The 16,111-nt window shown below is 45.2% G+C and overlaps 1 protein-coding gene and 1 long non-coding RNA gene across 2 annotated transcripts; both read right to left on the minus strand.

Annotated features, from left to right (window-relative positions):
• Positions 1-6,789: 6,789 nt before the first annotated feature.
• LOC127809365 (uncharacterized) lies at positions 6,790-7,515 on the minus strand. Its single transcript, XM_052348128.1, has one exon. The coding sequence runs from the start codon at positions 7,513-7,515 to the stop codon at positions 6,790-6,792; it is 726 nt and encodes a 241-aa protein (XP_052204088.1).
• A 2,388-nt stretch (positions 7,516-9,903) lies between these two features.
• LOC127809488 (uncharacterized) lies at positions 9,904-10,703 on the minus strand. Its single transcript, XR_008025120.1, has 3 exons — positions 10,565-10,703; positions 10,214-10,274; positions 9,904-10,118 (listed from the first exon to the last, which is right to left on the minus strand). It is a non-coding gene; the product is annotated as an uncharacterized LOC127809488 (long non-coding RNA).
• Positions 10,704-16,111: the final 5,408 nt, after the last annotated feature.

Consider the following 16,111-nt stretch of genomic DNA (forward strand, 5'->3'; position numbering starts at 1 on the left):
GCTTTGTCTTCAAGTTACTTCAGGGTTTCTGGCCTCCCATTTTTTCTTTTTTTTTTTTCTTTTTTTCAGCCATGCACCACTTAATGAGATTTGCTAGTCAACGGGTCGCTCCTAGGGCTACTCAGGCTGAAGCGCCTCCATCATTCAATCCTCAAGATGGGACCCCTGTTCCTGACACTCACATCGCTGAACAAAATGAGAGGGTAGGGCAGACCTGGGCTCCCCAACGCCACCGACATCGAAGGAGGAAGAGGGGCCGCCGCCAAGAAGCAGAGGTAGACTTTGCAACGTTTCAGCTTGCCGATGACCCTCTAGTCCACAATTCGCCAGTAGAGCCTACTCCTGGCATTCCTACCTTTTCTCCGCTCGAGATGGATGTGTCTGCGGCCATGAGCGGGGCTCTTCACCATGGGCATGAGTCGGCTAGGGATGAAGCGGGTCCTGAGGGTGAGGTTACTTCTCGATTTGACCAAGCCGCCGTCGATGCAGTTCATGCGAGCGGTCGAGGTTTGTATCATCGTGCTGTGATCAATCCCCAACGTGGCGATCCTCGGACCTTGCACATGGAGAAGGGGTTAACATCCAGAGGATTGGCCCCAATCTTCCCTGCGCTACCTGACCCTCACCAAGGGGCGATACAATTGGATGCCAATTATTGGGTTTGCAGGGAGCGGCTCGACATGCAACCTGGGGTTTTGGATACGGATACTATTGACATGCCTGGTGTTGGGGCCCGCCTCCTCTATTCTTCCATCCTTCCTCACGATGAGAATCGGTACTTTCGCAATTCTCCCCAGGATATGGACGAGTTTGAACGCTATCTCGCGATTGTATGCTTCCTTACCTTTTCGTATGTCCTTTTAATTTATCTTTTTATACGTCATTTATTATCATCTCATGCCCTTTCTCTCAGGGCGCTCAGGGTGCCGTGGTGACCAATGCTATGAATTGTGCTCGAATGGCTCGTCAGGAGGCACAAATTTATGACTGGACACAGAAATCCTTTCAATGGAAAGAGGACGAACAGGTCCTCAACATGACAATCCGCCATCTGGAGTTAGATAGGACTAGCCTCGAAGCCCAACTCCATGACTTCTCTATAAGTCGCCAGGCAGCCAAGGATAATGCTCGTAAATGGGAAGAGGCTTGCAACCAGGCATACGAAGAGAAGTTGTCCTTTCTGGAGGAGGCCCAAGGGGAGGTGTCCAGTCTGAAAGGGGATTTGGCCTGCGCAGAGGAACGGGCTGCCCATGCTCAAGTAGAGGTAGAAAGAATGCGCGAGAATAGGCAACGGGAGATCGACGAAGCGACGAGGGATGCCGTGAAGCAGTACCGTCTTTCAAGGGATTGCTTTTGTCGCAAGGATAGTTACGCCAGCTGCTTCTCGAACTTTGGCTTTTATCTTTGTCGCAACTTCATTGAGACCAGGCGCCCAGGGGATTCCTTCTCAGAGGCAACTTTTGACAATGTTATGTCTGCTGGCGCCCCTCCCGACTGGAGGAAGTATGAGCCGGACGATTTGGGACCTGAAGAATGTGTAAGACAGGCGCTAAAGGACGACCTCAGCAATTTGTAGGGTCCATGGAGTCCTTACATCTTGGAGTTCGAGGAGGGTGAAGTGGGCGCTAGCTCGTTTAACACTACCCAAATGATCGAGAGAGAGCTGGGACTGGACATTGCTGCTGATGCTTCCCCGCATTTGCTCTTCGGAGAGGGTTCGGGCCATGCGGATCACCCTCTAGCCGAAGATTAGTGTAGGCCTTGTAACGAATGCTAGCTTTATCTTAAGGCATTTTTCTTGGAATTTTTGACTCTTTACTTTTTGTCGTTGCGCCTTATTTTGTCAGTTTTGGGTGAACGTAAACCTTGGGAGTCGCTTTAACATGTCGCCTGTACTTGTCTTATTTTCAACATTATACAATCCGATTATGCTATTTTTACTTGCTTGTTGGTTACATGGCTAGCGCATTCATACTTTTTTCTAGCTTCGATTGGAAATTTAGTTCATTTTGTTTTTAAGGCCTCTCGACTCCAGGAGATTCGGGTTAGGCTTCGCTCCTCTGACGCGCTTATGAGATTCTTGCAACAGTCCTCGAGCTTTCAGCCTTTATGCAGACTGGGGGCTGTCAGGTTTTCGCGACTATTTCCCAGGGGGGTCTTTGCTTACGATATGGAGGCTGGATTAATCAGTAGCTTGATTAGGGATTCTTTCCAGGTGACCGAGTTTTGTTGGGAGACCTAGGTGCCAGATTGTCTGAGGAGTCGGATCCAGCTTAGATGCATAGCACCGGACTCAGTCAAGAGATCTAGGTGAGTTTGCGAGCATTGACATCGACTCTTTTACCCGTATGACAGCCGCTCCATGGTCTTGTATGCTTTCGGGGGGCTAGGTTTGGCCAGTGGCTTGGTTAGGGATTCTTTCCAGGTGACCGAGTCCTGCCGGGAGACCTAGGCGCCAGATCATCTGAGGAGTCGGGTCTAGCTTAGATGCATAGCACCGGACTCAGTCAAGAGATCTAGGTGAGTCTGCGAGCATTGACATCGACCTCGGTTGATCCCGACCCAGCTTGGGGTCACAGGCGCCATATTATTATCAGACGACCTGGGTTTTGTATGGCGTGGGTGTCCCTTACCCCATCTTTACAATCGTCTTTCCCTCTTCTGCCTCCGACGAGAGTCAGCCTAACTTCAGCGCATCTAGGGCCAATAACCAATCCAGTTTGGGGTTCCTTCTAGGTGTCCAAACTTTATCGGGAGACCTAGGTGCCAGATCGTCTGAGGAGTCGGGTCCAGCCTAGGAGCATGGCACCGGACTCAATCGAGTGATCTGGGTGAGTCTGCGGGCATAAGCGTTGGAACATCTGTGGACCCTGAACCAGCATGTGGTCATGTGCGCCTGATTTCCTCCATTTTATCCTGACCTTGTTAGGGACCTTTGCCGGGGCGTCGTACCTGTACCATTTTTAACCATACATTCAAATGTTTAAGACACAGGAGATCTTACGTGGTTTGGCTTATAGTTTTGCCTACTCCACGGGAATACATGGGGGTATTCTTTTATTTATAGGGAACCGTTACATAAGATAATTAAAAAGAATTTCGATTCTCAGGGGAGTCTGGTAACGCCACTTGCAACGAACACATCTCCATGTCTTCAGCTTCGAATCCTCTATTGCTGGTCTCGATCATCTGGGCAGTAAAGTATCTCTTGAGGTGCATAGTATTCCAGGTCTTGCTCATCATCTCTCCTTGCAACGTCTGCAGCACACAAGTGTTGGGTCCTAGCATCTTTTGTATCTTGTAGGGCCCTTCCCAATTCGGTCTGAGCTTTCCTTCTTCCCAGTGGGCAGTTGTAATCATCGTTTTCCTGAGCACCAAATCTCCTTCTTGGAACATTCGAGGTCGAACTTTTGCATTATAATAGCTGGCGATTCTCCTTTGGTATGCTACCAACTGCACGGCTGCCTTCTCTCTCAACTCATCTATCAGGTCCAGGCTTTCCCTTAAACTATCTGGATTTCTCTCTTCATTGAAAGCCATAACTCGAGGCGAGGCGAGGTCTGTTTCCACTGGAATAAGGGCATCTGTCCCATATACCAAACTGAATGGCGTCTCCCCTGTAGATATGCGACTGGTGGTGCGATAAGCTCACAAAATGCTAAGGAGTTCATCGGCCCATCTGCCTTTAGCTCGCTCCAGTCGGGTCTTCAACCCATGGAGAATAGTTTTATTGCTTGCCTCTGCCTGTCTGTTGGCCTGTGGGTATGCCACGGATGCCATCCTTAAACTGATCCCCCACCTTTTGCAAAAGGCCCTAAAGGCTTCAAAATCAAACTGCGTTCCATGATCCGTGTTGAGAATACGGGGTATTCCGAAGCAGCAAATTATGTCCTTCCATATCATCCTCTCTACCTTTTTCTCAGTTATTGTTGCTAACGGCTCAGCTTCAACCCACTTTGTGAAGTAATCCGTGGCCACCAACAAGAATTTCCTTTGTGTTAATGCCATAGGAAACAGGCCCAAGATATCCAGCCCCCATTGTGCAAACGGTAACGGCTGAAATATCGGCTGGATAGATGACGGGGGTCATACTGTCAGAGGGTCGTGCTTTTGGCATTTATCGCATGTCCGCACTTTCCGGGCTGTGTCTTGCTTCAGGGTGGGCCAAAAGAAACCTGCTCGTAGGACTTTCCCAGCCAACGCTCTGGCACCGATATGCTCATCGCAGTCTCCCTCGTGAACTTCTTCTAGGGCCTGATCTGCCTCCCGTGTCCCCAAGCACTTGAGTAGCGATACTGAATACCTTCTCTTATACAGCTCTTGGTCGATGACTGTAAAGCGGGCTGCCTTGGTCTTCAGCCTTCTTGCCTCCGAGGGCGCCGCTGGAAGCTCCTGATTAAGCAGATATTTCAATATCGACATTCTCCAATCGTTAACTATATCAATGCAATGAACACCCTCTTCACTTGTTTCCACACTCGATCATTGTAGGACCTCCATGTGAATCAATTGTCCGGGGGTGTCTCGAGCGGAGGCCAGTTTGGACAGTGCGTTAGCGTGCTGGTTAAGAGACCTATTGATCTGTATGAGTTTAAAGCGTTCGAATCTAGGAGCGAGCTCCTTCACCTTTTGTAAATAATGGGCTAATAGTGGTTCCCTTACTTCAAAAGTGCCTTAGAATTGTTGTACGACTAATTGCGAGTCGCTATGGGCCGTCAAGTTTTTCACCTCCAATTTTTCTGCCAACTTCATTCCAGCTATCAATGCTTCATATTCCGCTGTATTGTTTGAGGTAGGGAAGATGAAGCGTAGGGAGTACTCTAACATCTCTTTTTCGGGGGAGATTAATACAACCCCCGCCCCATTTCCTTTGGCGTTAGATGCCCCATCCATAAACAACATCCATGCTTCCGGGCAAGCTTTTTCTATCGCAAGCGAGTGAGTGCACTCCACTATGAAGTCCGCCAACGCTTGCCCTTTTATTGCCTTCCTAGGCTCGAAGTTGATATCGTATTAGCTGAGCTCAACTGCCCACTTAATCAGTCTTCCTGAACACACTGGCCTTTGTAGAATCTGTCTTAACGGTTAATCTGTCAATACTGTTACAATGTGGGCTTGAAAGTAGGGTCTCAGTTTTCTTGCTGCCATTACCAAGGCCAAAGCCACCATTTCGGCGTGGGGATACCGCGTCTTGGCCTCCTGTAACACTTTGCTTATGTAATATACCGGGCTGTCAATCTGGCCGAGTTGTCTGACAAGAACGGCACTTACCGCCTAATGGCTGATCCCAAGGTATAGGCATAATTTTTCTCCGACTTCCGGCCGTGTCAATAGAGGAATCTCCTTTAGATATGCTTTCAACTCTTGGAAAGCTTTTTCGCACTCAGGAGTCCACTGAAAGCTCTTGCCTCCCTTTAAAGCTTTGTAGAAAGGGAGGCTGCGCTCAGCTTGCTTGGAGAGGAATCTGCCCAAGGCCGTCAATCGACCGTTCAATCTCTGAACTTCCTTTACAGATGATGGGGACTGCATGTCAATTACCGCTTGCACTTTTTTAGGGTTGGCCTCTATCCCCCTATGAGTGATCATATATCCAAGAAATTTTCCCGACTTTACTCTGAACGTACATTTATCCGGGTTCAGGCGCATGTTATTCTTTCTAAATATCGCGAAGACTTTCTCAAGTTGACTGGAATGAGACTCGCCTTGCCTGCTCTTCACTATCATGTCATCCACGTATGCCTCCATCACCCCTCCTAATAATTCTTTGAACATTTTGTTGATCATCCTCTGATATGTGGCCCCTGCATTCTTTAAGCCGAAGGGCATTACCTGGTAACAGTACGTCCTTATTTCTATTATAAAAGCTGTTTTCTCCGCGTCAGACGGGTACATGCCGATCTGGTGGTAACCTGAGAACGCATCTAAGAAGCTCAATACATCATATCCGGAGGTGTCGTCAACCATCTTGTCTATTCGGGGGAGCGGGTAGGAATCTTTAGGGCAGGCCTTGTTCAAATTGGTAAAGTCAATGCACATCCGCCATTTTCTGTTGGCCTTTGGTACTATTACAACATTTTCCAGCCATTCGGGGTATTGAACCTCCCTAATAAATCCTGTTTCCAAGAGCTTGTCCACTTCTTCCTCCATATGTCTCAGTCTTTCTGGGGCGACGTGTCTTTTCTTTTGCTTGACCGGCCGAACTTCTGATCCCACATTCAGGCGATGGGTCATAATGTTTGGGCTGATCCCCGACATGTCGGCTGACGTCCAGGAGAATATGTCTGCATAAGAGCGCAAACATTTGATAATTTCCTCTTTCTCTCGACTCGTTAGTTGACTTCCCACGCGTACTTGCCGGCTTTCGTCGCTAGGATTTAGAGGGATTGCTTCAAGCGGCTCTACCGGCTGAGGTTTGTTGGCCTCGAGAGTTTGCTCGCCAATCAACAAGGTCTCTTCAGTCAATGCTTTTCCTTTTTCCATTGCACTCCGCGTGGAGCTCACATAACATACCCTGGCTTGTTTCTGATTACCCCTTACTTGTCCGACCCTATGAGGAGTGGGGAATTTCATCAACAAATACCTTGGAGAGATGGCAGCTCTCATAGTGTTGATAAGTGAGCGTCCCAATATCACATTGTAGGCTGAGGAGAAAGTCCTGACCACCATAAAATTCACCTATCGGGTGATCACTCGGGGGTGGTCTCCGAGCGTAATGGGCAATTGAATCGATCCGACCATCGGTACTGCCTCTCCCGTGAAGCTATAGAGGGGGGAAGCGACTGTTTTCAGTTAATCATGGGCGACGTGCATCTTCTCAAAGCAATTCCAATACAAGAGGTTCACGGAGCTTCCGTTATCTACCAGTATTCTTTCAATCGGATGATTGGCAATGATAGCATAGATAACCAAAGGGTTATCGTGGGGGAGCGACACACTTCCCCGGTCTTCCGGTGCAAAAATGAGGGGGTCATCGTCTTCTTGTATCTTCTCTACTGAATTAACGTGTAACGCTTGGTGCGCATATGCCTTTCTGGAGGAGGAGGAGTCTCCTACCAAGTTCTCTCCTCCCGAAATTACATGTATCCTCTCCATAACGGGTTCATTTCCATCTTCTACACTAGGTCTTTCTTCCTCCTTCCTCGGGTTGTTTCTTTCCCCTTCTCTTTGTTGGGGTGGTTGGTTTTCTCTTCTATTTGGGGCGTCACCCCTCGGACGTGTGGATCTTCCCTGATTGTTTCTTTTGGATTCTTCCCTCCTGCCTTGCTGGTTCTTTGGTTTATCCAGTATGAATCGATCTAACTTCCCTTCTCTGATTAGCTGCTTAATTTGATTTCGTAGTTCTCGACACTGTTCTGTGGTATGCCCTGGGGACTCGTGAAATTTGCAAAAGAAGTCCATGTTCCTCCCCATTGGCTGGTTGGTGTGCGGCGGAAAATTGATGAGCCCGGTATGAGCAATGGAGGAAAGGACGGCGGCCCTTGGCTCAGTAAAGGGCATGAAGCTCCGGAATGGCATTTTGGGAGGCTCTTCTCTTCTCTGTATCTTCACTGATCTGTCTAACCCAACATCGCTCGACCTTCCTTTTCTTTTACCTTCCCATGTTTCCAAAATTTCCATTTGGACAATAAACTGCTCGGCTCGAGCAAACAACTCAGTCATTGAGCTCGGTTCGGTTTTGGCTAGAGATCTTCTGAGCGGGGCGTAGGTGGTTCCATTAAGCAAGGCGGATGCGGCAAGGCCTACTGGGAGGTCTCTTACTTCTTATGTTGTAGCCCTAAACCTTTCAATGTACTGTTTTAGTGACTCGTTTGGCCTCTGTTGCAAGCTCATTAAGTACATGGCACTCTTTTTCTTCGGAACGTAAGCAGAGAATGCCTCCAGAAATTCTTTCTTCAACTGTTCAAACGATTGGATATGCCCGGCGGGTTGCTCAGTGAACCACTGTTGAGCCTCTCCTGCCAGTGAGAGAGGGAAAGCCTTACATCTGGTGACCTCGTTCCACCCATGTAGCACAGCCATCGCGACGAAGTGTTGCAAATGCCTCTCGGGGAAGCTGTGGTAGCCTGAACCCTAATTATACTGGTTGTCTTTGAAGCTCTTCGGATAATGGAAATCCTTTCACGGGTGCTTCTATTGGCGTCGTCCCGATTTGCTTATGTTCTAATACTTCTTCTATGAGGCGCTTGACGTCAGATGCCTTAAGTGTTTCCTTCTCCGCTTCATTCCTGCCGGGGGACGGAACACAAAGGGCCCTTGAGTGGGTGCTTTCTGTCATTTCTTCATACATGGGAGCTTTCCCTGGCCTCCTATCATGGATTCTCCTTGGATTCTCTATTGACGGAACTTGATCATTACACCTGGGGGTCCCGATTCTTATCCCTTGGTGAGGTGCCCTCGGGGGGTTGTCTAAGGATCTCCAATATCCTTATACGCCTGTTTGTCCTGCTTGGGGAATGTGAATGTCTGGCATCAACTCATGTAACAGGACAGTGATCCCCTGTAATTTTCTCATACTCTCTTCATTACTTGTTCTGAGTTCATTGTTTTGGTTCTTCAGCTCTTCAAAATTCTTCTGTAGTTGTTCATAATCCGATAGTAGAACCGTGGGTGGTGCTGCCCTTGAAGGCTCTGGAGGTACCAAAGTTACCGCAGGGTTCCTCCTTGGAACTGAGGATTGTCCCAGGGAGTGCTGCTCTTGATTAGCCTGCATCATAGGTGGGTTTTGTCTCCCTTGCCTCCCCACCTGTCCTCCTATAACGACAACATGCACCTCCCATTGCTCCGAATGCTCCATAACACCCAATCCAATAGTCTGGCGACCTTCCAATGTTCATGGAATGTTACCTGAGTGTGTCTCATTGTCTAAGTGATCTTCCAAAAGTCTCCGTATAGCAAGTAGCACATGGCTAGGGTCTCCTGTTCGGGAGCGAGTGTTCCTTCGGGTTGCATTTGGCGGATTTGCTAAACCAGTTGACTTTGTTCCTCTCGGCATCTTGTAAATGTGCGTTTTGTTTCATTTCCCACAGACGACGCCAAATTGTTGTTGCCAAAATACAACAATTAAAAACTTTTATGAGTGGAGCATGCATAAATGCCGTTGACCCCGAGATCCGAACAAGTTACGATTTTGGTGCCGCTTCCGAAGCCCGGAGATGCCTTCCGAAGCTACTCCTTTCGAAGCTTGGAGATGTCTTCCGAAGCGTAGGACGGTCCTTCCGAAAATTTGCCTCCAAAGATGGTTACTGGAGTAATCTTCCGAATGTGATCTTCCGAAGGTAATCTTCTGTAAGAGAATAGTTAGAAGGCTTGTGGGACTTTTCCCACAAAGACCCTCCGAAGCTTAAGTCAGTACGGAAGGGTTACTTAAGTAAGGTAAGGGAAATAAGATCTTCAGAAGATGAGGAGTTTAGAGAAAATACCAGTGTTCGAGAAAAAGAAAAAGATCCTTTTGGACTGATAAGGTTGGCCTTATATAGAGGTCAACAGTTGACCGTACCTGATAGTTCGGAAGATAGCTTCCGAAGACCTCTTCCGAACTCGCAATTGTTACTTTTACGAACCAAAATGTCACATTCCGAAGATCGCTCCCGAAGCCTTCTTTCGAAGCCTACTTTCGAACCTTGCTTCCGAACCCTGCTTCCGAAGCTTAGGCTGATTCACTTCATGTTTCACTCGCTTCCGATTGTTGGGGCACCACAAGTATAAAAGGAAATGGGGTTTTTCATTTATAAAGGAGTGATACAGATATCAATATTTGACAAGACATAAAACATAACATAAACCACAAAATAGTCTTTCAAACAAGCTTTCTCATAACATCTACTTTTTAACTTTGGAAACTTGTTTCGATAAAGGAAAGAAAAACTACTTTTAGATTTACATAAATCTCTTTTTAAAGGAGCCACCACGTTCCACGTCTGTCCTCCAATCTCCTTATTCGCTATCACCTGGGGGGAAAATATGGGGTGAGATTGATGCGAGTCTCAATAAGTACAAGAGAACTATCATATGTGTTTAAACAAGTCATGACATAACATAACATATCATATGGAGACACGGGAGGTTCCACCAACTACGGGGGCACGAACCCTCGTGCGTAGCGCTATCGAGCTCCGGTCCTGAAACTTGCGTGAACATAACATAACATGAGGGACCACATAACATAAATTCATGGGCATGCTTAAACATCATAAATAGTTCATAATGTACTTACCTTAACTTGGTTGGACAAGATTTGAATGTTTAAGGCTTCACACCTTACCGGGTTTGTTTTTCTGCAGACAACATATGTATTTTCGTGAACTAACCTCAAATAACCTTACATGGAATTGTAGGTAATTAAATGAGGGGTTGATATGTGAAATCTCATGGAAGAAGGGGCTTGCACGTGCGCTCACGCGCCCCAAGAATAGGTGGCGCCTATTTTCACGCCTTGGGGGTAGATTCGACACCCTTTCGTATTTTTGCCATATCTCTCTCATTTTAATTCCGAATCGACTTCCGTTTGAACCTACGGACTCCTATTTCAGTCCTTTACATGATTATGTAAATAAATCAGACTTACCTCTCTGATTGATAGACTGTTATAGAAGATCTTTGCAGCTGTCCGCTTTCTGCCAAGCCTTTGCCTCTCCTTCGTTTTCTCCCTTGTTTTTCACCGACTTTCTCTCTTTCTTTTACAGAACTTCCTCCTCTCACTCAAGATCTTATTTCTCTCTGAATTTGCTCTCAAAGTAACTTGGATTTGGCTCACACAATTTTGAGATGGCTTGGGAAGTTAGATTTCAAGCCTATTTATAGAATTATCCATCAAATCATAGCGTGCCATGTGTCACCTTAATTATTTGGGATTCATCATTACTTCCATTTGTTACCACCCAAATGGTGACATGTGTCCCAAGTTTGGAGGTTAAGTAAAGGTTTGGAGAAGATTTAGACTTATCCATGTGCTTCCACTCAGGTAATGCCATGTGTCCTATAATCATTACAATCTTTGAATTTTCCAATCTTCTCAAGCAAGCTTATATTCTCTTCCAATCCAAGCCTCCAAATCTTACCTTCACGTGGCTTATAGGATAGGAACCCATCATGACCCTTATCTCTTTCTTTTCAAGCCAATTTCTTTCTTCCAAGCTAAGCCATTTTAAGGCTTCTAGTGTAAGCTAATCTCTTTCTTCCAAGGTAAGCCATTCTAAGGCTTCTAGTGTAAGGCAATCTCTTTCTTCCAAGGTAAGCCATTCTAAGACTTTTGGGGTAAAGTTAATTATTACAACTTCCAAGGTAAGCCACCTTAAGATTTAATTGAAAACCGGGCCAATAGATTTGTGCCACATCATCGTTGATCTTATCCTCAAACGCCTAATAGAATGCTTCCACCTCACAAGGACACTTGGAGGGTGTTCATTGGCTAATCCTTGATATTTTTGGTTGATATTTTGGCTAGTTTACCAATATTACACTTATGCCCGAGTTTTTCCAAGAATTTCGCTTTTACCCGGACTTAGTAATTACGATTTTGCCACTACTTCAAAAACGAAGTTTTTGTCTTAGAACTTTCGTAATCACTTGAAAATGTCTCATTTCATCATGTATCTTAACTTAAATATCCCTGGTATATATCACAGTTGAAAGTTCTTGGATATTACATATTTGAATTAAGAAAGAAACAAAAATCTCGGGTGTTACAGGTTTAATTAGGTTCCTCTATGGTTAAACATTCTAGTTTAGCCAATTCTAAAATCTGTTCTTCCAAGTTTCAAAATCAACCTCTTATATGAGTTGATAGTATATTTTTTTCCAAGAAAATGAATAACCTTTCTTCAACCTTTAAGAAGATTCTTGAATCATCCACATGATTCTTCCTTAAAAATATGATCTCTAAAACCATTTTAAACCAATTCCAACATCATTTCCACATAAAAATTTAAGGACACAATCATAAAACCTTAAATTGTGGCCTTAGTTGGGGAAACATTGTGAAAATTTTGTATAATGTGATTTTGACTATGATAAATCACTATCTTAAGGTGTTATTTGCTTCTACTAGATTTGTTGTAAGATCAACAACAAATCATCCTTAAGATTTATTAAAATTACGAAAGTGTATAGCTAATAGTTTCTGAAGATTTCCCTTTAAAAGAACTCAATATAGAATGAATGAAATCAAATTATAAGAATATCAATTAATTGTCTATTAATAATAAATGAATAATCACTTTTAAGATACATCCATTTGTCGATATCCAATTGAAGTATGAATGAAAAGTCATAATTCTTCAAATGGTTACATTTAGTTTGTGACCATTTGTAGAGATGTGAGCAATATGTCACAACTTTTAAATGGATGCAACTATTTATTGATCACCAATCAAAATAGATGCAACCCAAAAATGTCTCTTTAAAAATGTGCTTGAAATAATTTATTCGTTTCATTTCCTTTATTCTTGTTTAATGATATAAAAGCTTATGTCTCAAAATTGTTAACAACCATAAAGATGTTCGTTACACATCCAAAACCATTACAAAATAGAAAACTACGAGTCTTAACTAGAGATTTTATTAGGGTGTTAAAAAACCTTAAACATCTAGACAAGACTTAAACATAAACCTCTCAAAAGGTAAATATTAATCCACCGATCTATCTTATGATGCTTCAATGTTCTTGTTTTCTCTTTTGCAACCTAAAAAAATGTTATAATGCAAGTATGAGCTATAAATGTAAGTTCACATGCACACACAAAAACACACAATGCATTTCAACCATTTTCAAGCCTATTTAATTAAAGCTTTTCAACCACATACTAGTGCTCTTAAAATAGTAGCCTCGTGTCTCCTTATCTTAATGCCCCAAAAAATAACCAATGATCTATAAGATGGTAGCTCCTTTTGAGTACTCACACTTTAAGATTCATGTACATAACCCAGAATGCCCTAACACATGACTTTTTAAAAATAACACAAGTAAATATATGTCACACATGCATCACAATCCACATGCCATCTTATATATGCTATGCACATATTATGAAAGGATGCAACTTACCAAATGTATGAAGATTAAAGTTAGATAATCCTCCAATTAGTATGTTTCTTGACATATATCAAAGATAAAAACCCAAACAAAACACACACATCAACCTCCAACCATTACTTAAACCATTATTAAACAAAAGAAAAAGAATAAGAATAATAATAAGAATAAAAAGAAATCCCAAGGAGAACCTCCAAAACTCTCAAGAACTCTTTAACTTCCATATCGCTCTTAGTCAACCATGTTAGTGATGTATGTTCTAATGCCGGATTTGGATGATATCTAATATGTAATAATGAATAATGATACGTGTATGATATTCTTGCAATTAATAAAATGGTCATTTTTGTTAAAAACAAATGATTCAGCATATAGGGCCACAAATGTATTTTTAAATGTGTAATACTATCTTAAAGTTTAGTCAATTAAAAGTGATCTGTAAAGTTTAATTTTTGGGTTATTGGGTATTAAACTATCATGGAATTAATGTGTAGAGACATAAGTTATATTTCTAAATTGATGAGGGGCCAATTTGAAAATATTAAAAACTATTAATTGCTAAAAGCAGTTATATATGGGTTATGGTTCCCAATTGATAGTTAGTTTTTATCTCTATGCATCCCCATCAATAAAGAAATTTTAAAGAAACTAGGCATCAATTGGAAGATCAAAATACCCGTTTTGATCAATCATAACAATGGATACTGTTATGGGCGATTTTCGGGAATCAGTTGACGGGCTGGACCCGGTCCCGCAGGGCGAACCCAAAATACCCAAGGCCCAATAGGCTGGCCGGAATTCCTTAGAGACCCGCCAAGCCCAGAGATCGAGAACCACCAATGAAGAGTCTCACGGTAAAAAGTCAGGTCGCTTGAAAATAGCGAGCTCGCTCAAAACAACATCCCAGCATCACAACATCACGACTTTAGCTTTGCCGAAAGACGCGCCAAAGATTAGAACAGCTAGAAGACCGCGAGATAATCGAAAGCGATATACACCTGCCTATCAGAAGTAATTCAAATCCCTGAAGACAAGGAACCTATCCCTGATATTCCGAAGCTGATAAGGAAAATGCCATCAACGGAATAGACTCCTTCCATACTTAGAACTGATTCGAATTGTGAACAACACGACTCTATTTATAGAGAAGGATACGCCACTGTAAAGGGATCGATCACTGAATTACATACTGTGACTCTGTCAGAATAACCAGAGAACAGTCGTGGACTAAGCATCATTCGGGCTGAACCACGTAAAAATCTTGTGTGCTTCTTGTTTGTTCTTTTGCTTCTGTTCCTTACTCTTCGGCACCTGTTATCGCATTGTGGGTTCTCGAACTCCGATTGACGGTTCTCGTACGTCAACATCTTGGTGCTAGAAGGAGGGCCCGCACAGATTGATAGCAATGGCAAGAGGAAGGAATGCACGAAGCTCTGATGCAATCGTCGATTTGCCAAAAAATCGTCACAACCAACCGCACGACGATCCGCCTGTCTGAGGGTCCGTTGCCCCAGCAACGGAAACTTTGGTTCCACTAATTGTCGGAGTCATTGCTGGAGTGCCCCCGCGGGCTCCGGCTCAACCTGCCGCCCCAACCGTCAGAGCAGAGGCGATTCAGGCCTGGTAGTAACGTCAGGAGGCACTGGAAAACACCGTAAGGCAGCTCGCTGAAGCGGTCAGTGCCCTTGCCCGGGCCCAGCCGCAAACGGTCCCGAGACAGCCAGAACCACCATCACCCCAGAGAGCTCGCCACCCACGAGAGGAAAGGCCCCCACCAAATGGAGAAGCTGACAGAGTTCCCTCGCCAGAAGGGTCAGTAAATTCCTCTAACTCAAGGTCCAAGAGTACAGACCCCCCGTTATATCGCTCCCTGGGGAGAGGAAGCAGGCGACCGCAGCTCCAGCAATCTGTGGACCAGGGCACAACCGTGGAGGAGTTGCTCCAAAGGGTGCAGGAGTTAGAGGCATGGCAAGGAACTCGTGGCTAAAGTAGTGGCTACGGAGAGAGAACACTGTTCACGAGAGAAGTTGAGCTCGAAGCTCTCCCTAGGAGATTCAAGGTTCCAAGCATACCACAGTACAATGGCGACAGCGACCCCTATGACCATCTGGACGCATTAATGTCCAGATAGACCTGCAGACCACTAGCTCGCTGGTAAGGTGCCGGGTGTTCCCTGCGACCTTGGGAGACATTCCGTGTGCTTGGCTCAGAAGCCTTCCATCTCGCAGCATTGGCAGTTGGGAAGAATGCCAGCGGAGGTTCCTCGGTCAGTACAGGGCACTGAGGCGGCAGCTCGTTCCTCCATGCCACCTCGCCACGATCTTCCAAAGGTCGAGCAAGTCCCTCAAGGACTACATCACCAGGTTTCGGTGCGAGGTGAGTAACGTCGAAAGTCCCTCTGACGAAAGTATCTTGACGGCCATCTCGGCAGGCCTCCAGAAAGACGGGAAGCTCTATGAGAGCATTTACAAATCCCCCGTTACAGATCTGGGAGTTCTATGAGCGAGCTGCAAAGGAGATCCGGTGGGAAGAGGCATTTGGTTTGAAAAAGCCCGCTAGACATAGGGAGGAAGCCGGAAGTTCTAGCCGAGACAGGAAAAGAAATGATGGGGGAAATAGAAGGGAAAACCGTGATGAGCGGTTCAGCAATCAGGTAGCCAAGCGAGCTCGACGGGAAGAGCGAGAGGAGCGACCTCCAAGGCAGGGCCGTTTCAACAACTACGCGGCCCTATCGGATTCTCAAGAGAGGATTTTCGCTATGGAAAAGAGGAGAGAAGATTTCGAGAGGCTGAACCTGGTAAAAACTCCCAATAAGTTCAGAAACTCGGAGAAGTTTTGTGCGTACCACAACGAGGTGGGGCACGACACCTCCGAATGCTACGCCTTGAAAGATGCAATTGAAGAACTGATTCGAAGGGGCCGACTGCGAGATTACGTGGTGCGACCTGCAAACCAGCCACCCCAGTAGACGAATCAACAACGACCTCCCCCCGAGGATGAGCATGTGCCTGCGGTTCGAACGATCTACACAATCCACGGTGGACCTCACCTCGCAGGTACATCGAATAGGTCGCATGAAAG

The sequence above is a fragment of the Diospyros lotus genome, chromosome 9 (genome assembly GCF_014633365.1).
Source record: "Diospyros lotus cultivar Yz01 chromosome 9, ASM1463336v1, whole genome shotgun sequence".
NCBI classification, from domain to species: domain Eukaryota; kingdom Viridiplantae; phylum Streptophyta; class Magnoliopsida; order Ericales; family Ebenaceae; genus Diospyros; species Diospyros lotus.

Coding starts and splice junctions, on each gene's coding strand:
- LOC127809365 (XM_052348128.1), bottom strand. CDS start 7,515: ATGCCATTCCGGAGCTTCATGCCCTTTACTGAGCCAAGGGCCGCCGTC.